Source organism: Daphnia carinata, chromosome 2, assembly GCF_022539665.2.
Source record: "Daphnia carinata strain CSIRO-1 chromosome 2, CSIRO_AGI_Dcar_HiC_V3, whole genome shotgun sequence".
Lineage (NCBI taxonomy): Eukaryota > Metazoa > Arthropoda > Branchiopoda > Diplostraca > Daphniidae > Daphnia > Daphnia carinata.
The window spans coordinates 6,757,755-6,776,787 of NC_081332.1; the positions used below are offsets into that span (position 1 = coordinate 6,757,755).

The 19,033-nt window shown below is 39.4% G+C and overlaps 3 protein-coding genes, 1 long non-coding RNA gene and 1 pseudogene across 5 annotated transcripts; 2 read left to right on the top strand and 3 right to left on the bottom strand.

Moving 5' to 3' along the window:
- Positions 1–457: 457 nt before the first annotated feature.
- LOC130687036 (probable ATP-dependent RNA helicase DHX37) lies at positions 458–2,687 on the top strand (annotated as a pseudogene).
- A 1,815-nt stretch (positions 2,688–4,502) lies between these two features.
- LOC130687040 (uncharacterized) lies at positions 4,503–7,345 on the top strand. 2 transcript variants are annotated; one of them, XR_009000015.2, is made up of 3 exons: positions 4,503–4,632; positions 5,093–6,416; positions 6,469–7,345. It is a non-coding gene; the product is annotated as an uncharacterized LOC130687040 (long non-coding RNA). The 2 variants fall into 2 exon arrangements; XR_009000014.2 differs by having other exon boundaries at positions 6,485–7,345.
- Positions 7,346–9,437: 2,092 nt separating this feature from the next.
- LOC130687035 (putative ankyrin repeat protein RF_0381) lies at positions 9,438–13,394 on the bottom strand. Its single transcript, XM_057510193.2, has 4 exons — positions 13,150–13,394; positions 12,580–13,085; positions 12,394–12,509; positions 9,438–12,323 (listed from the first exon to the last, which is right to left on the bottom strand). Exons 1-4 carry the CDS (start codon positions 13,392–13,394, stop codon positions 9,963–9,965), a joined length of 3,228 nt encoding a protein of 1,075 aa, XP_057366176.1. The 3' UTR covers positions 9,438–9,962.
- Positions 13,395–13,979: 585 nt separating this feature from the next.
- LOC130687037 (uncharacterized) lies at positions 13,980–15,909 on the bottom strand. The gene is made up of 5 exons (XM_057510194.1): positions 15,785–15,909; positions 15,374–15,715; positions 14,822–15,313; positions 14,261–14,759; positions 13,980–14,200 (listed from the first exon to the last, which is right to left on the bottom strand). Exons 2-5 carry the CDS (start codon positions 15,644–15,646, stop codon positions 14,001–14,003), a joined length of 1,464 nt encoding a protein of 487 aa, XP_057366177.1. The 5' UTR covers positions 15,647–15,715; positions 15,785–15,909; the 3' UTR covers positions 13,980–14,000.
- A 316-nt stretch (positions 15,910–16,225) lies between these two features.
- LOC130687039 (uncharacterized) lies at positions 16,226–18,218 on the bottom strand. The gene is made up of 4 exons (XM_057510195.2): positions 17,640–18,218; positions 17,069–17,560; positions 16,476–16,995; positions 16,226–16,407 (listed from the first exon to the last, which is right to left on the bottom strand). Exons 1-4 carry the CDS (start codon positions 17,898–17,900, stop codon positions 16,247–16,249), a joined length of 1,434 nt encoding a protein of 477 aa, XP_057366178.1. The 5' UTR covers positions 17,901–18,218; the 3' UTR covers positions 16,226–16,246.
- Between the last annotated feature and the right edge of the window lie 815 nt (positions 18,219–19,033).

Below are 19,033 nucleotides of genomic sequence, written 5' to 3' on the forward strand. Positions count from 1 at the left end.
ATTACGAGAATGCCGTTAAGGTATAGGTATAGATTGTTATGCGAAGCAATATCTTTTAATTTTTGATTGTGAGAGAAAAATTTCATAAATATTTTTATAAAAGGGTGTTTTAGAAGCGGTAGCATATGTCTCGTATTTTTTAAATATTTATAATAATATATTAGAAATATTAAAGAACTGATAAATTTGATGGCAACACCGCGTAAACGAGTAAAGAAGAAGTTTACTGCACAGCTTCGTAAAATATAGCAGACGACGACGAAATTAGATATTCGTCTGCAATTGTTATCGATTCCAGAGATGGGTACACGTTAATTGTTTTATTTCTATTACCTTATATTTTATACTGTACATACTTTTGCCAAGTAGGTAGGATATTTAATTAATTTCGTTACTATAGATGTGTTTTCCTATGATGTATCGGTTTATTAATTTTACTATTTGTATTACAGAAACAAGGATGAATAAAATTATAAGAGTTTATGTGCTGATGCCAGAGGTAAATCTATCAAGTTTTTATTTACTTAAATTTACTAATCTTTTTGTTATTCAAGGCACTAAGGTATGATGTAGCAATCGAAACCATTCCTTATAATGTTGCTGCCATACGTCATCCAAGACATTGTATAGTATACATCAACACTTAGTCTCTGTTATTAAGAAATGTGGAAATGGAGGATAAGGTAAGACCAAGGAAGAATTCCTGTTAAGCATATTAAATAATTAATGAACATAACCTTTTGTCACTCGCAGCACAAACTCATGATTCCATTGTTGACTCAAAACCAACAGCCCCACTTGTCTCGAGGTCCCAATGTGCATATCCAGGGAAAGGTAATGCTCACAGCAATCTTTCAAATAATGTTATGAAATTAATGAATATATAATATTTCTATTAATAGCATGTTATACAGTACATACTTAAAAACTGTCTGGTAGTATTAATTGTCTAAGAGTTTGTAATTCCTTTTTTTTTAGCGAAGGGGATATTAATCAACGTGCTGGTCGAGCTGGTCGAGCTGGTCGTACCGGCCCGGGACATTGTTACCGACTCTATTCTTTTGACGTCTTTAATGACGAGTTTGAAAAATTTTCCTTGCCAGATATCGCGCGAAGGTATTATTATTATAGATTTGGCTACTGTCAAGGGAAGTATAACAAAGTTTTATTCCAGACCCATCGACGACTTAGTTCTGCAAATGAAATCAATGGACATTGAAAAAGTTATTCACTTTCCTTTCCCCACACCACCTGATATTTATCAGTTATATGCAGCTGAGCGTCGGCTATTATTGCTAAATGCACTGGAACCGCCGCCACGCAGCGTAGGACTCAAACGTAAGATTCGTACTGTTTTTCAATTACATTTTAAAATATTGAAAATTCATTTTAGCATTTACAGAAAGCCAAGAATGGACGTCAAAAATCACTCCACTTGGCAGAGCCATGGCAGCTTATCCATTAGCACCGCGCTTTGCAAAGATGTTATTATTAAGCCAACAAAATGACCTACTTCAGCTGAGCATTACTCTGGTGGCTGCCCTATCAGTACAAGAACTTGTGCTGGATCAGCCAGCCGATTCTGTAGCAGGCGATACTCACAGAAGGTGGCTTGGTCAACGTCGATCCTGGGCTGGAACGGGACAGTCCCTACTTTTAGGAGACCCCATGGTACTCCTGCGTGCTGTTGGCGCCGCCGAGTACTCGGGTGATATTGAAGCGTTTTGTTCCACGAACGGGATACGTAGCAAAGCTCTTCGTGAAGTCCGAAAACTGCGGGTCTAGCTGACAAACGAAACGAACTTGATTTTACCATCGGGCACTGCATCGATTGTGGTTGACCCTCGCATGGCGCCCCCCTACTGAATTGCAAGCCAAACTTTTGCGTCAGATTCTGATGGCTGGACTTCCCGATCACGTGGCTAAGCGAATACCTCCAAATGAAATCAAGGAAACCGAAGACTGTAGAAAGTACAAATACGCTTATCGCTGCCCAGAAATGGAAGATCCTGTCTTCCTGAACCCATCGAGTATCTTGCGCTATTCGCACCCCGAATGGATCATTTATCAGGACATTTATGAACATGCCAACAAAATCTATTTGCGTGGTATTACGGCCATCAAACCCGAATGGCTGACTATATTCAGTCCTACACAGTGCACCTTCTCTGCCCCCTTGGAGCTTCCTGCCCCTCGTTATGATTCAGACCAGGGCCGTGTAATGTGTCACATGAATGTTACATTTGGGAGAAGTGGTTGGCCTCTGCCTGTAATGGAGCTTGAATATCCAGCTGGTATCGACCGGTTCAAGTTTTTCGCCCAGTTTTTCCTTAATGGAGAGGTTTGTCGTCCTCTAGCAAAGTACGTATTGGCTCTAGTTTTGTTCATATTTTCCAGCCGTACTAAATAAGTAATTTTGTTATGTAGATACACGGCAGCTCTGCTGTCAACTCCATCAACAATGGTCAAGACATGGGTGAAACTCCAGCCCAAGACACAAGTGTTACTTCAACAACTGACAATTGGTAATCTCGATAGCTTAGATTCGCTTCTTGCCGCTTGGCAAAAAGATAAATTCTATCTCCTGGGGGCCTATAAAGCCTGGGTACCTGAATCACTTCATGAAGAAATCAATACCCTTTGGCCTCCTGTGTAATTGACTGTAAAATATATTGACCTCTTCATTGCGTAAGTAAACTTCTATCGTGAAATCCAAGTTCTTGAGTTTAGCGATAACTTAATATTTTAATCTCTCTTAGCATGAAAAGTTAGCAGGGTTTCCAATTGAAAATCATCTCATTTTTATTGAAAACACACCTAAAATCAACCTACGGGAAGAATAATCTCTGCTCTGCCTTGACGCGCTTTTCTTTTTTCTCCTTGATTGGATTTTTCTTGCATTCATTATAAATATTACGAAAAATCAATACATTTGCGTCTGAATGAAAGTCTCTTTGGTCTCTATGGCACTTCGGCATGCAGTTTTTTGGAAAAAAAGTTAACAACAACAAAACAAATAGACGAAGTTAGTTTTCCTAAACAATGTAATTCTTTGTTACAATAGTTAAATATACAATAATGAACGATCAATTGATTATTCTGGGTTTGTGACATGGCTTACGATTACAATTCAATATGAATAAAAACAATACCTGAAACTTACAGCATTTATCCTCTGTGGATTATCAGGAGATGCAATAATGCCATATGTGGCATTAGCTTTTAACTTTCCCCAATCGTGTCAAGTTGCAGCTCTCATTACAACACTGTCTTGTTCTACATAGGACTTCAGGTGCGCGAGACATGCTTTCGATTTCACGTAATTTTGCACTAATTCGTAAATAACACCTTGGTTTCGGTCAAACGCCATGGCCAAAAAGTAAACAATACAATTGCAAGTGGGGCTAAACTAATAGTTTTATTAATACTTTTTTCTGTAATACAAATAGTACAATTTATAAACAGATACAGCATAGAAAAACATCTCTATAATAATAACATTAATTAAATATCCTACCTACTTGGCAAAAGTATGTATAAAATATAAGGTAATAGAAATAAAACAATCAACATGTAACTGTATCAGAGTCATAGAAACCTGGTTGCTCTACGCTGTGTGTAAATGCTACAAGGGTTTGTGGTGACTTGTGGTCCTTTTCTGGCAGTTAAATAGCGAACCTAGCGGTTTTGGTGGAGTACTACAAGGTACCCAACCAATGAGCTAAGTCCTGCCAAAATTTTGACAGCCAATCATAGCAGACCCGCCAAACGAGGGGGAAGTACTTAGTACTTTACTCCAGCGGTTTGTACTTAGAGTAGTCGGATGGCTAAGTCAAGCGTGTCATTCAAGCATGGCCTACTGTAATAACGGCCTGTCAGCGCGCAATACTTCTTGCGCAAATAAGTTAATTGTTAGAGGCTTAATAGATATAATACTAATATAAAATTACGCAATATAAAATTTTAATACAGAATTGCAATGAGTGGAAAAACAGTAGAAAGTGGAACCTAGCGCAGCGCGTGGCCAGCATACGTTAGGAAATGGAAAAAAGAAAATGCAGCGGCTAGATTCGAACTCGGGTCTCCCGCACTGCAATCGGAGGTGCTATCCACTAGGCCTTTCAACTGATGATTTGTATGTCGTTTTCTTATGGTTTTCCTTTAAGATGTTAGGATATCTCTAATTCTAGTCAACAGATGGCTCTTTGTCGCTGCCAGCTCCGCCCACAAAATCGGTGAAATCGGGACCACAAGTCACCACAAACCCTTGTAGCATCTACACACAGCGTAGAGCAACCAGGTTTCTATGACTCTGACTGTATGGAGAGTCCATTTGTCGCTAGATCGGGATTCCGTTTGACGTATACAATACTAATCATCAATAAAAAAAAAGTCCTAATGTCGATGGCACGGGAGTCCTCTTGTCGGAAAGTGTAGCGCTCGTTGGGTTCAGCAACAATATATTGTTGCGCCCAAATGTCGGGGACCACTAGTCCAAACGTCGGTGAACAGATGTCCTTTCGTCGGGTACCAGATGTCCAAGTGTCGGAAACCTGCAACCAAAAGTCGGAAACCCTGGAGTCCTTTTTGTAACTCGCCCAAAAGACTCTGTCCCGTCTATCGCACCACAAGGTGAGCCAAAATTCTATTTCAAATAAATGTAATATAGGTTATTTCTTCAAAGTTAGTAAGCCAGGAAAAGAAGAATAAAAAGTACTGAAGGAATTTAGTGCCATCCTTGGCTCTATGATGAAAATTAAGATATCTCGTTCCATTTGTCAAAAAAAATGTCGATATTACATTTTTTTTCATGTGTCATATTTTCATTTAGATTACAGTTATGTATTTTTAATTTGATGATCAAATTTGCTGAAATCTAAAGTTTAAGTATGTTTCCTTTTATTATCCAACATTTATTCCTTGTCGAGCTTCTCTCTTTTTGATTAATGAAAACTCCTTAAAATTTCACACTGGCAGAACAGGCGATCAGCTTTTCAGAGATGAATCGTAATAATAAAAAAGTCGATTTACAATGCCAGATTATTTTATTTTTGAAAGATAAATGTTCATCTTTGCCATTTTTCACGTTTAGAATTCCACAGTGAAAAACGAAAAAATTATGCTGATCAACAGCACCCTCCATTGTTCGGGATTTTTTTTCAATTACCTTTATGAAATAACGAGATTTTGCATGAAATTACGCCATTCTCCAATCATTTTTATTTTACGAAATGCCACATGGCAACACCGTATTGGCAAAAGTCTGATTACTTGGATCGCAGTCTTTACTCAGTACTTCGTCGTCTTTGGTAAAAGTGGCAGAGAATCGACATCATCTTGACGATCTGGTGTTACGCAAACTCGCTGATTGTGCTGTAATGCAAGTGGTGCATCAAGTACAGTTATCAGCCTAGCAACAGGCAGTAAATCACATTTCTTGAATTAATCAAACATCCGTGTTTACGTCAACCTATTTGATGCAGCAACAAAATACATCGAACGCCATCTTGTATTCGTTTTGTCTTTTACTATGTTGCAAACTCGCTCTACAATTGGCACATCTTATTCAAACCGTTATTATGCAAAACAATAATGGAAAACGTTGAAGGTACGGGAAAAGATGAACAGCTTAATGAACTACAGTTTAAGAGCAATTTAAGGCCATAGCCTCCAGAATCAGTTTAAGAATTCGATCGGACAGAGCCGGACTGTCACTCAGTACATACGTCGCCATCATGTTCTTGTAAGTTTCCTCCATTTCGAGGCTCATTCCACTTTCGCCCTTAACTGGTTCCACATCCATCTCTTCGTTCACTAAAAGGCCAACAACACAATGAAGACGATTATAAAGAGCACTAATACCCAAACGGAAATCAATTTTCACCTGGTTTTGGCTCTTTTAGTTGTTCGTCTGCATCCATATCTTGTAAACTGGTCACAACCTTCTTATTTTGGGTCATGGAAACGATCATGACGCCTATCAACATCCACATTAACGACCTTTTCTTGTAATCCTCTAGAAAGTGTTGCCAGCTGTAGTTGTCCAACGAAATGCCGAGCAACCTCAGATCAGTCATCAACGTATCAAAATAATAACGAAGTAATACGAGCATGTAACGTTCTCTCAACTCCGGCATTGTACTCGTGTACATGAAGTAAAGGACGTCACTGAGTGGGTGGCCGATCCTCGATAGTTGAAAATCGAGCATTCTCAGTGAAACAGGAATGTCTGCTGGTGCATTCTCGCTATTTCCATCTTCAGGGCGATCCGACTGCTCTGCGTATTTGAACAGCATATTGTTGTTCCAGAAATCCCCATGAAGAATGCAAGCCAATGGACCGCTGCTCTCCAGATTGTCGACTAAAACGATTTCTGGCATTCGTTGCTGTATGTCTGACAACCATTCAACTACCTGGTAATGATTGTTAATCAATGAATTTGAACGAAAAGTCTAAAGCTATTGAAAGCGTTCGTGCCCATTAGGTATGGCAAGAATACTTCACAGCATACTCACATCAGGTCTGTCTATTTCTTTGGCGAAATTGACGATGGAGATGGAAAAGTCTTGAAGGATTTTGATGATTCCTACGTCATACATGGATTTCTCTTCCAGAATGAATTTCGCCACAGGTGGCATATTGGACAATTCTCCCGTGGACGGATCTTTCCATTTTCTCACAGCGTTCAGAGTCAAGGCGTGATAATGAGCCAATGACGTCAATGCCATGTGACAGTGGCGATAATCGGCACCTCGTATTTTATCCGCCATACGATAATTCTCTGATTTGAGGTCCTCCAGTAAAATGCAAGTACCCGATCCGTCCGTCTCGCCCTTGACAACCTCTTCCAGATGGGTGTAGTAACAGTCTGGAACATCTAAGGGAATCGGCTGGTCGGCATGCAGTTCTCGCAGGAGCGCAAAGAAGTGGTGGTACATGTTGATCTCACGGTGATGAACGCGAGATTCGTAAGCCGATTTACGAAGCAAGAAATTAGATGGCAGCACCTGTTGAACGTTGAACAGTTTCAAACTCGTTAGAAGTGAATAGGGAAATCGATACCTTAATGAAAGTACTCAAGACGTCGATTGGATCTTCGTGTTGGCCTTGCAATAGCCGGGCAGTTACAATGAACGTGTCGCTCTGGAAATTGTCACCTAAATTTGAACCAGAATGAGCCACGACGTGCACTTTTCCGTACTGGGGTATGTCATCGTAGGTGACGCCATCAATGTGATCCGTCGCCAAGGAGGCCAGCTGGGCAGCCAATTTTTTGGTTTCAAAAAGTACTTTCCAAAAATGCTGTCGATCACTTAGACTCTTGATTTTTCCATTCATTTTTAACCTAATTAGAAATTATTGTCACCTGATGTGACTGCTCTTAATTGCGCAATTCATATTAGAAAAAAAACTGTACTGAACATGAAATGGCTTACAAAAAAAATGTAAAGCTGTAACGATTATCAATTGGGAAGTTAAAGATGAAATTGATTCTGCGCTGCTCGATGTGTTGTCCGGAATGATCCTAATACATCAGTGAAACAGAAATGCTGACCACACACACGGACATTATCAATTGAACAACGTTGTTGGTGTATCCCGACTTGTACGTTGGTTTCTTATCTCTCTGAATGCTCGAGCACGATCGAAAGTAGAACAGAATGACTTGCAAATCAATGCATTCCATGCAAGTTCAACATACAAACCAATTGTTTTTTTATTTTTTCGGATGGCACGTGGTAAATCATTTTAAAGACAATTGATTCAGAATTGGGTTTGCCATCGTATGCGTATTCGAACAGCATGTTGTTGATCCGGTAATCGTCGTGCAAGATGCACGCTAGTGGTCCACTACTCCGTTAATTACTCCTTTTTGATCAACATCACATAAACCATCGGTTCTCATCTGTCCGAATGCTAAAATGCAGAAATCTCGTTGCCCACACTCAGAGAAAACCATTCCTCCTACTTTTCGTCGGGCACGTGTACCAATTTCGTTGATTGATCATGTAAGAATCGATACAACCATTGGAAGAGCATTTTCGTTTTGATGTGCGTTATTACCAAATGTTAAAAAAATTCGTTGTTTAGAATTAATTCGCTTAAATATGTGTACTACTAAACAGGAAAAATTTATAATATCGCATAAATAATATGGAAAAACATATTTGCATTTCATTTCACCATGTTTATAACACACCCGCCTTCTCACCATTGGCGCTAGAAGTAAGGGAAATAAAAGCAATGCTGGCTTGATCGGGGACAAAAGGGTATAGAACAGGAGAGTGGTTCTCCCATCAATAGAACAATAACTCAATGATAGTTCAATGAACCTGGTAAGTTTTATTATCTTTAACATTAAATTGCCTGTTTCCTTTTCAACTCGGGGAGAGTTCTCTGTAATCCATGTTTTCCTTTCGTCTATTATTTATCATCTTTGTCTTTTTGAATTTTCCGAATTCTTGCTAATGAGACCTTACAGTGTCCTTGTAAAGTTTCTCTCCCACCCTCCCTCGCAACAAACGGCGGGTATACGTTCCGCGCGCCACCACCGGAAAGACTGAGCATGTCTACCTGGCCTAAAGTAGGCATCGGTGCTTTTCGCTTTAGTCTGTGGTCTGGTGGAGTGCCACAGTGTGTAGTAGTGAATTTGTGTCCCATGGACGTGCACCTTTTTCTTTTTGCTTCTTCGCCAGTGTGTGAGAGCGTTGCCACCCTTTTTTTGCAGGACATAAAAGCAGGTAAGAACATTTGTCATACAATCAATGACGTAAACTTGTTTAGAAAATTCCATTGACACGAAAGCAAAATGTTACATTTATGTGGTAAATACAGTCGCATCTAAGGCCTGGATCATGCGACTAGGCTTGCACGCTGGTCGATTTCAATATTTTTCGATTCATGGCCGTCATAAGAAACTTGGACATTTTGGATCAATATTGCTTGCAATATATGCCTTTTGAAACGGGGAATGTTTTAGAAATAAAGAGTCACCTGCAAAGTATTTGTTATCCTCTAATAATGAGCTAAATGTTACAGTGCCGTTCTCTTTCACTAAATGATGATTTTTTTTATTTGTTTCTTTTTTGCTTAGTTTGTTGCTGAATGAAGCAAGTCCTGGTGATGAAACTGGCAAACTTGGTTTTGAAACCGGCCATCGGTTTAAACCCTGGAAACATCGTCATACTACAAGCTGATTGTCCATCAGTGGTGGAATGTTTACACGTCAATTCACGATGGACCACAAGTCAGCTCATTGGTGACCACGCTGCAATCATCAAAACTCCGGGCGTAAAGCGGAAAGCGTCTAAATATCAAATGTGTGTGGTGTCCAGCAGATTACCTACTTTCGATGAAGATCACGTGGTGCATTTCTAGGTTAGTTTTTGTATTCGGGTTTTACATTTTACAAAACTTAAGAGCTGTGCGCGCCTGTTAGATTGTGTGGAGGATCGAATTAACTGTTTTGATTGGTATGTGATTTCCTCGGAATTTGACAAACAAATATTTTAGGTGAAAGTAAATTAAGTAAATGGATTAACGACAAAGTTGAGTCGATTTCAGGATGCCGCCATTGCATACCGTTTGACTTTGTGCTGTTGATGTAGAACTGGGTCGCCCTTTATTCCCGTATAGTTAGCACACAATTACTCGACTGATGCCTCATGTTTCTCCTAAAGTGAGTTTTCCAACGATAGCAGAGTTGTGTTAGCGGACGTGTGGTCGTTCGTTTTGCAGTTGGCCCAGAAAACGTAGATTGTTTTTTCGCAGACAAGTTTCGTTACGTTTCCTCAAACTCTTTTATTCACTTGTGTTACAAGGTTCGTTTTCTGCATACTCCAGCTGATGTGGTGCGTCGCACTGTCTATTCTAACTATTATAAACCGTATTTTGCCGAGAGTCTCGTCTGTTGCAACGCAGCCTTTTTTTGCCTGTTTATCTTGCGAAAAGCTTTAATATCGTTATAATTGCACCTCATCCGGTTTAAGGATTTCGTCTACGTTGCACTTTGTAAGATTTGGATTGCGCCGGCTCAAATCGAGTGCATCTGATCCACCGTTATCCTTTGCGTCCTTGTAAATGCCGAGTTTGATCAAGAGTTTAATAGCATCAATTATGTGTGGGCTTGAATTGTATAGACACAAAAGATGAAGCGCATTCGATCCAGCCTTAGTTATTGCGTTTTTGTCGATGCCGAGTTCGATCAAGAGTTTAATCGCATCGATTAAATGTGGACTTGAATTGTTAGAACACAAAAGATGAAGCGCATTCATTCCATCGTTGGTTTTTGCGTTTTTGTCGATGCCGAGTTCGATCAAGAGTTTAATCGCATCGATTAAGTGTGGGCTTGAATTGTTAGAACACAAAAGATGAAGCGCATTCCATCCAGCGTTGATTTTTGCGTCCTTGTCGATGCCGAGTTCGATCAAGAGTTTAATCGCATCGATTAAGTGTGGGCTTGAATTGTTAGAACACAAAAGATGAAGCGCATTCCATCCCTTGTCCTCCTTTGCGTCCTTGTCGATGCCGAGTTCGATCAAGAGTTTAATCGCATCGGTTAAGTGTAGGCTTGAATTGTTAGAACACAAACCATGAAGCGCATTCCATCCAGCGTTGATTTTTGCGTCCTTGTCGATGCCGAGTTCGATCAAGAGTTTAATCGCATCGATTAAGTGTGGGCTTGAATTGTTAGAACACAAAAGATGAAGCGCATTCATTCCATCGTTGGTTTTTGCGTTTTTGTCGATGCCGAGTTCGATCAAGAGTTTAATCGCATCGATTAAGTGTGGGCTTGAACTGTATCGACACAAAAGATGAAGCGCATTCGATCCAGCCTTAATTATTGCGGTTTTGTCGATGCCGAGTTCGATCAAGAGTTTAATCGCATCGATTAAGTGTGGGCTTGAATTTTTAGAACACAAAAGATGAAGCGCATTCCATCCATCGTTGGTTTTTGCGTTTTTGTCGATGCCGAGTTCGATCAAGAGTTTAATCGCATCGATTAAATGTGGACTTGAATTGTTAGAACACAAAAGATGAAGCGCATTGATTCCATCGTTGGTTTTTGCGTTTTTGTCGATGCCGAGTTCGATCAAGAGTTTAATCACATCGATTAAGTGTGGGCTTGAATTGTTAGAACACAAAAGATGAAGCGCATTCCATCCAGCGTTGATTTTTGCGTCCTTGTCGATGCCGAGTTCGATCAAGAGTTTAATCGCATCGATTAAGTGTGGGCTTGAATTGTTAGAACACAAAAGATGAAGCGCATTCCATCCAGCGTTGATTTTTGCGTCCTTGTCGATGCCGAGTTCGATCAAGAGTTTAATCGCATCGATTAAGTGTGGGCTTGAATTGTTAGAACACAAAAGATGAAGCGCATTCATTCCATCGTTGGTTTTTGCGTTTTTGTCGATGCCGAGTTCGATCAAGAGTTTAATCGCATCGATTAAGTGTGGGCTTGAATTTTTAGAACACAAAGGATGAAGCGCATTCCATCCATCGTTGGTTTTTGCGTTTTTGTCGATGCCGAGTTCGATCAAGAGTTTAATCGCATCGATTAAATGTGGACTTGAATTGTTAGAACACAAAAGATGAAGCGCATTGATTCCATCGTTGGTTTTTGCGTTTTTGTCGATGCCGAGTTCGATCAAGAGTTTAATCACATCGATTAAGTGTGGGCTTGAATTGTTAGAACACAAAAGATGAAGCGCATTCCATCCAGCGTTGATTTTTGCGTCCTTGTCGATGCCGAGTTCGATCAAGAGTTTAATCGCATCGATTAAGTGTGGGCTTGAACTGCATCGACACAAAAGATGAAGCGCATTCGATCCAGCCTTAGTTATTGCGGTTTTGTCGATGCCGAGTTCGATCAAGAGTTTAATCGCATCGATTAAGTGTGGGCTTGAATTGTTAGAACACAAAAGATGAAGTGCATTGGATCCATTGTTGTTCTTTGCGTCCTTGTCGATGCCGAGTTCGATCAAGAGTTTAATCGCATCGGTTAAGTGTAGGCTTGAATTGTTACAACACAAAAAAAGAAGCGCATTCCATCCATCCTTCTCCTTTGCGTCCTTGTCGATGCCGAGTTCGATCAAGAGTTTAATCTCATCGATTAAATGTTGGCTTGAATTATATCTACACAAAAGATGAAGCGCATTACTTCCATTGTTGTCCTTTGCGTTTATGTCGATGCCAAATTGCATTAAAAATTTGATGTCATTTCTAATACGTTTTGAATTTGCGAATGGCCAAGGTAATATGTTATTATCTGGTGTTCGAGGTTGTGCACACAACCGAAGCAGTTTTTCTTCTTCTTCGGTAAGCTAAATGGAATACATTTGTTAGAGAACCCAAATTTCATTGACGAAGAAGGTAGTAAACGTGTGTGATTACTTTGATTTTTATGGTTTGAAGTTGAATAACAACTTTTTCGCATGTAATTCTTTCATCGGGTTTCTTGATCAGCATTTGTTCAAATAAGTTACGGGCGAAATGCTTCTTGTGAATTTCTATTTTTTTAAATTTTAATGTTTAATTAATATGCTTATGTTATATGATCTACCTGAAGAGGTCACCTACCACTCATATTGACTGGATTGTTCTGCTCCATGTTCGCAGCAATAGCACATTGACTTTCACCGTAGATATGTCTTCCTTTTAGGAGAATATAACCAAAGACGAGGCCTAATGCGTAAACGTCGCTTGTGTAGGAGCCTTTAGTTTTCTCATTACGTAGGTCTCTGCCTATATTTTCCATCTCTTCAGGAGAGAACCAAAGTAGAGTCCCTCTGACTGCACTCATTATGAATGTTCCCCTTTCACTCACTTCTCGTGACAATCCAAAGTCAGCCCACTTGATCTTTATGTTTTTACCTTTATCAGTATGTTTCACTGATATGAGGATGTTTTCCGGTTTAATGTCCCGATGGATTAGTTTCTTCGAATGAATGTATTGGAGACCAGTGGCTAATTGGGAGAAAATCTCAAAATTATTTGGTAATGCAGGTCCTTTATATTTCGGGTTATCTTTCCCATTTAGGAACACCTGATCCAGTGATGCATCGCACAATTCCAAAGCAAAGTAACTGAATCGCAGAAATCATAGGGAAATTCTCTTTTAAAATCAAAGTTATTACGTAATAATCTTACTTGAAGTCTTTATCCTTTGTGAAGTAGAAAAGTTTTACTACATTGGGATGGTTGTCTAACTGCAGCAGAATATTTAACTCACGTTCAACTTCCTGCAATATTCCATGTCTTATCCAAATTTTTTTTATTGCTACACTTTGACCTTTATATGTACCACGATAAACTGAACCGAAGCCACCGCTACCCAATTCCTCTTTGCGATAGAATTGGATATCACCTACAGTATCGGGAGTAGTCGATGACATTTCAGGTTTAATTGCACCCGAGACTAGCAAGACAAGAACTTGTGCAAGTTGCTTTTCTAAAATACCGTTGAACACTAGGCAAACCTCACTTGCAACCCGAAATTGCTTTGAATTTATCGATCAGTTTATCTGTAAAGCATAGAATATAACCTACGAGTCCAATGCAGATAATGATTTGTTATCGCGTCGTCTACCTGTTGATACGTGTGAAATGTCAGTAAGGTTTTTCCATTTGCTCCTTACAATCACTTCACATCATTTTTAGGGGATTTTTGCAACTGATTTATCAAATGATTTTGCATCAAATTAATAATTTGCTCATATTGTCTTTCTAATCGTTTCTTTTAAGGTTTTCTGGGTGTAAAACGATTTATCATAGCGCTTTAATAATTGCGTTCTGCACTGTTCGCTTTCGACACTTATACCTTATCGAATATTTTCTCGTTATCTTTCCTGAAGCTTTTCCCCCTGACGCGAAAGCAGTTTGACGATGATAAATGATTTCTTTCGTCTGCCTTTTAAGCGAACGGGAAACAAAGACACTAAAATTCGTGACAATAAAACAGGTCAAGATCACTACTCGAATATTTTTATTGTATTGTTTATTTAATCAGCTCGAAAATCGGTAGGAAAGAAAATCTTTTTCTGTGAACAGTTTAAAGCTTTGACTTCGCTTATGAGTTTCACAAGACGGTCAGTTAGAATTGGGTTATCGCTCAACTTTTGGCTGGCCGTCATGTTCTTCATCGTTTCTTCCAGTTCGAGACTGAATCCACTTTCGCCTTTGATCGTTTCCGCATCGATCCCTACATTATTTAACAGTTGAAAATAAAATGAATCCAGAAAAGATAGGAGAGTACACAGACCTGGTTTAGGTCCCTTCAGCTTTTCCTCGGCATCCAGCTCTTTTAAATCGTTGACGGCTGTCTTGTTGAGGGAAGCCGACATAACAACGATGCCCATCAACATCCACATCAGCGATCTCTTCTTGTAATCGTCCAAAAAATCTTGCCAAGTGTAGTCATCGAACGAAACGCCAAGTAACCTCAAATCAGTCATTAAAGTATCGAAATAATAACGAAGTAAAACGAGCATGTGTTTCTCTCTCGTCTCCGGAGCGGCACTCGAGTACATGAAGTAGAGGATATCATTGAGAGGATGGCCAATTCTAGCCACTTGAAAATCAATCATTTTAAAGGCAATTGGTTTAGAATTGGGTTTGCCATCGTCTTCGTATTTGAACAGCATGTTGTTGAGCCAATAATCGCCGTGCAAGATGCACGCTAATGGACCACTACTTTCAACCGTGTCGATCAGAACGACTTCGTGGATACGTTGCAGCACTTCGGCAAACCAATCCACAAGCTGTGAATTAGCAAGACCTTTACTTGACTGGCATTATTGTAGAAAAATGAGTCTATATTTACATCGGGCCTGTTGGCTTCTTGGATAAAGTCCAGCATAGAGTTCGAAGAGTTTTGAATGTGTTGAGCCATACCGAAATCGTAAAACGTTTTCTCATCCTGGATAAATTTCGCATTTGGCGGGCAATTCGATAGTTGGCAGGTGGATGGATCTTTCCACTGCCTCAACGCGTTGAGAGTAAGAGCGTGAAAATGAGCTAAGGATGTCAATGCCATGTGACAGTGACGATAGTCAGCTCCTTGCGTTTTATCGGCCATGCGATAATTTTCTGCTTTGAGGTCTTGGAGCAAGATGCAAATACCAGACCCATCCGTTTCGCCCTTGACAACCTCCTCCACATGGGTGTAGTAGCAATCTGGGACATTGAACGGTATCGGTTGATCAGCATACATTTCCCGGATGAGGCCAAAGAAATGATCGTACATCTTGATCTCGCGATGATGGACGCCAGATTGATAAGCTGCTTGACGTAGCAAGAAATTCGCAGGCAATACCTAAGCACGACATACTTACTACTTTTTTTTATTAGAGCAATTCTTTTTAAACGGATTTACCTTGACAAAGGTGCTCAAGGTGTTAGCTTCACTTTTAATGGCGCCGCTGATTTGAGCCTTAACAATAAATGTGTCGCTCATGAAATTGTCTCCTAGACTGGACGCAGGTCTGACCACAACATGCACTTGTCCGTAGTTGGGCAGGTCATCGTAAGTGATGCCATCGATGTGATCTTTTGCCAAAGAGATCAGCTGACTCGATAATTTTTTGGATTCGAAGAGTGTTCGCCAAAACGTTTGATGTTCCACCAGGTTATTTATTGTGCCCGTCATGGTGACGATCTCAGCTGACTGAAGTCGGCAGGTTGGACACAAAGACGAAGGATGAAGTTCAGATTGTAACTAGAAGATGGAATAAAATTTTTGTGGCTTTTTTTTTTCGCCAACGTTAATTTGAGCTTCCTTTTTTACCTTGGAATGTAGAAAAGAAAAGAGCAGAAACAACTGCGATGTGGACGTATCAAAAGCAAATGCACAACTTGCGTAGTAGAGAGATAACGGAACTTGAGTAAATAATGAACCGGTGGTCAGTCGAGGTCCAGTCGGAATCCGAAGTGTACAACAACATGCACCGAGGGCACAATGCCTTTAGATATGGAATAATGGCCTATAATTTTGTCATCTGTATTCTTATCTCTCAATATTGCATTTTTATACTAATAATCAAATGAAAGCTGCTTTTGTTTTTTTAGAGAAAGGCTTATATGTTTAATGGCGTGTTGCATCTTTCATACTTTTAACAGTTGAAAACATTTGTTTTATTTGGTCGGAACTCTATAGATAGTTGTTTGCCAAATGAAAACAAGTTTGACACTTTTTGCAAGTGGTTGAAAAAAATTTTTATTTATCAAGTGGACGTTAAGAATTCCGTATTTATGGCGTATTATGTAGGCTATAAACTTCCGTGATGAGTTTCAAAAGACGATCAGTTAAAATTGGATTATCGCTCAGTTTGTGAGAAGTCATCATGTTCTTTATCGTCTCCTCAAATGAGGCGCTCTTCCCACTGAACTCTTCTTCATGTGTTTCATTAACTATAAGCAAATGCGATAATAAAAATGAAATTTTTCGAATGCCACCTCAATGATAAAAGATGGTATACCAGGTCCTTTGCTGCTTGTCCCTTTAAGGTGTTCTTCCTCATCCAAATGTTGCATCGTAGACACGACGGCTTTAGCCAGTCCCATGGACATGATCAAGCCACCAAAGATTAGGCCCATCAACGATCTCTTCTTATAATCGTTTAGAAAATCTTGCCAGGTGTAATAATGAAGTGTAACACCAAACAGCCGCAAGTCGGCATTCAACGTATCAAAATAATGACGTAACAATCCCTGCATGTGTCGCTGTCTAACCTCTGGTTTGGCACTGGCGTACATGAAATAGAGGATGTCAGTCACTGGATGGCCAACTCTCGAAAGTTGAAAGTCAATCAACTTCAAGGAAACGGGAATGTTGTTGATTCCACCTTGCTGAGCTTCATCTGAATATTTGAATAGAATATTGTTGTTCCAAAAGTCTCCATGTAGTACGCAGGCCAGTGGTCCACACGATTGCACCGTATCAACAAGGACGACTTCAGACAGCCGATCGTCCATCAACTTTTGAAGCCATTCAGCCAGCTAATTAATGATGTCGTAAAGGATAAAGATTAGGTACTAACTTTCGTGTAATTAAAATTTCTAATCAGCTTACGTCTGGTCTTTTAACATCTTGGGTAAACTCGATCATACGATTGCAAAAGTCTTTGGCAGTTTGAACCGCACTGAATTCGTAAACAGTCTTTTCCTGCGTTAAAAACCTTGCAGAGTGTGGCAAATTGGATAATTCGCCAGTGGACGGATCTTGCCACGTTCTCACGGCATTCAGAGTTAAAGCGTGATAATGAGCCAGTGAAGTTAATGCCATGTGGCAGTGCCGGTAATCAGCCCCTCCAAATTTATCCGACATGCAATAACCTTGCGATGAAAGATCCTCGAGGACAATGCAAGTGCCTGATCCATCCGTCTTGTCTTGGACAATTTCTTCAATGTTGACGTAGTAAATATTAGGGACATCGAGCGTGATGGGTTGTCCAACATGCATTTCGCGCAGGAGGCCGAAGAAACGAAGGTACATGTGCATCTCGTGATGATGAGTGTGCGATTCATAAGCTGCTTGACGCAGCAATAGGTTGGAAGGCAGTATCTGGTTTTGGCATAAAAGCAAAACTCTCCATAATTCAAACGAAATAAATAAACGAAATTAAGAAAAATCTGTTTTCTACCTTGGCAAAGGCCTTATAAGTCTTGGTCGTGTAACGTCGCTTCAATTGGGCTGACACGGTGAACGTGTCGCTCATAAAATTATCCCCGAGATTGGATGCGGAATGGACTGAGACATGTACTTGTCCGTTTTGGGGCATGTCGTCGTACGTAACACCGTCAACAGTTGCCAACAAGGCCAATTTTGGAGCTAACTGTTTCTCTTCAAAAAGCGTTTTCCAAAAGAGTTGATGTTCTGCCAGCTCCATGCCAACATCTGCCATGTTGTCGAATAATTCCTGTTCCTGACCGATGGAATTACGCGAAAATAAAATAAGAGTGATAGTCACTTCTTACTTAGCTTACTTTTGTAACTTAAAAAACTAACTGGAGAAGTACGTTTTAAACCTTATGCCACCGAGTAACACGGAAGGGTTTGATGGCATCCAAATGAATCAATCTGATCTTGACGTTAGGCTTTTTGTCTGCTAAAGTAACGGGTTCTACCCAAAGAACGAAATGGGGAAAAACACTTGATTAAAAGATAAAAAATGACCAAAATTTCCAGGTGAAGAAGTTGGCATCGATTTATTCAGGCAGAGCCACGTAGGAAAAAGAATAACGTACTTTGATAAAGGTACTCAGCGTCTGAGTCTTGTTTTCCGATGCTGTAAGTTGAGCTGTTACAATGAAAGTATCATAAGGCAATATGTACTACTTAGTACATAATCGCGCCTACAGTTTTCTTTATGGGGAAAGTGTGTGTGGCCGCCCTTAGGGCTTTGTTTGGTTGCTTTGATGGTTAAACCGTCAAAGTTAAACCAGTTAAAGAAAAATGCGTGTAGCGCAGAATTATATAAATTCGGTTTATATAAATTTATATTTTTATATAAATATAAATACATTATTATAAATACATTATTATATAATACACAATATAATATGATAATGTATATAAATTACATTATTATAAATACACATATATTATATTACTATATATTAAAACGTACAATTATATTTATATATTTTACATACATACAATTATAATATATATATTACTATTATATATATCAAATATATGTACAATAGTTATGGTGAAGTAACATAAATATAAACATAAAGTTGTAATTGTAATCATCGATTTATTTAACAGGCAGAGCATAATTTTAGAAGGGGGAGGGGGTGTGTGAAAAAGACGTGAGGTCAAAAAAAAGAATTTTAAGATGCTATATTTAACCCCAAAAACTACGTTTGAAAAAGTGGTTTTTGATAAACCATTATGGCGGCCATTTTTTTACCGCGCCAAGTTCAAATTTTAAAAAGTGTAAAAAAGTGTAAAAAATTTGAATTATAACACATATTTACATTTTGTTTGATAAAGGATATATCTCAGCGTCTGAGTCTTGTTTTCCGATGC

Coding starts and splice junctions, on each gene's coding strand:
- LOC130687035 (XM_057510193.2), bottom strand. CDS start 13,394: ATGTCATCGACTACTCCCGATACTGTAGGTGATATCCAATTCTATCGC. Junction 12,510..12,579: donor CAATCCAGTCAATATGAGTG/GTAGGTGACCTC, acceptor TTAAAAAAATAG/AAATTCACAAGAAGCATTTC. Junction 12,324..12,393: donor TTCAAACCATAAAAATCAAA/GTAATCACACAC, acceptor TATTCCATTTAG/CTTACCGAAGAAGAAGAAAA.
- LOC130687037 (XM_057510194.1), bottom strand. CDS start 15,646: ATGACGGGCACAATAAATAACCTGGTGGAACATCAAACGTTTTGGCGA. Junction 15,314..15,373: donor CCTTGAGCACCTTTGTCAAG/GTAAATCCGTTT, acceptor TGTCGTGCTTAG/GTATTGCCTGCGAATTTCTT. Junction 14,760..14,821: donor AAGAAGCCAACAGGCCCGAT/GTAAATATAGAC, acceptor GCTAATTCACAG/CTTGTGGATTGGTTTGCCGA.
- LOC130687039 (XM_057510195.2), bottom strand. CDS start 17,900: ATGGCAGATGTTGGCATGGAGCTGGCAGAACATCAACTCTTTTGGAAA. Junction 17,561..17,639: donor CTTATAAGGCCTTTGCCAAG/GTAGAAAACAGA, acceptor TGCCAAAACCAG/ATACTGCCTTCCAACCTATT. Junction 16,996..17,068: donor AAGATGTTAAAAGACCAGAC/GTAAGCTGATTA, acceptor ATCATTAATTAG/CTGGCTGAATGGCTTCAAAA.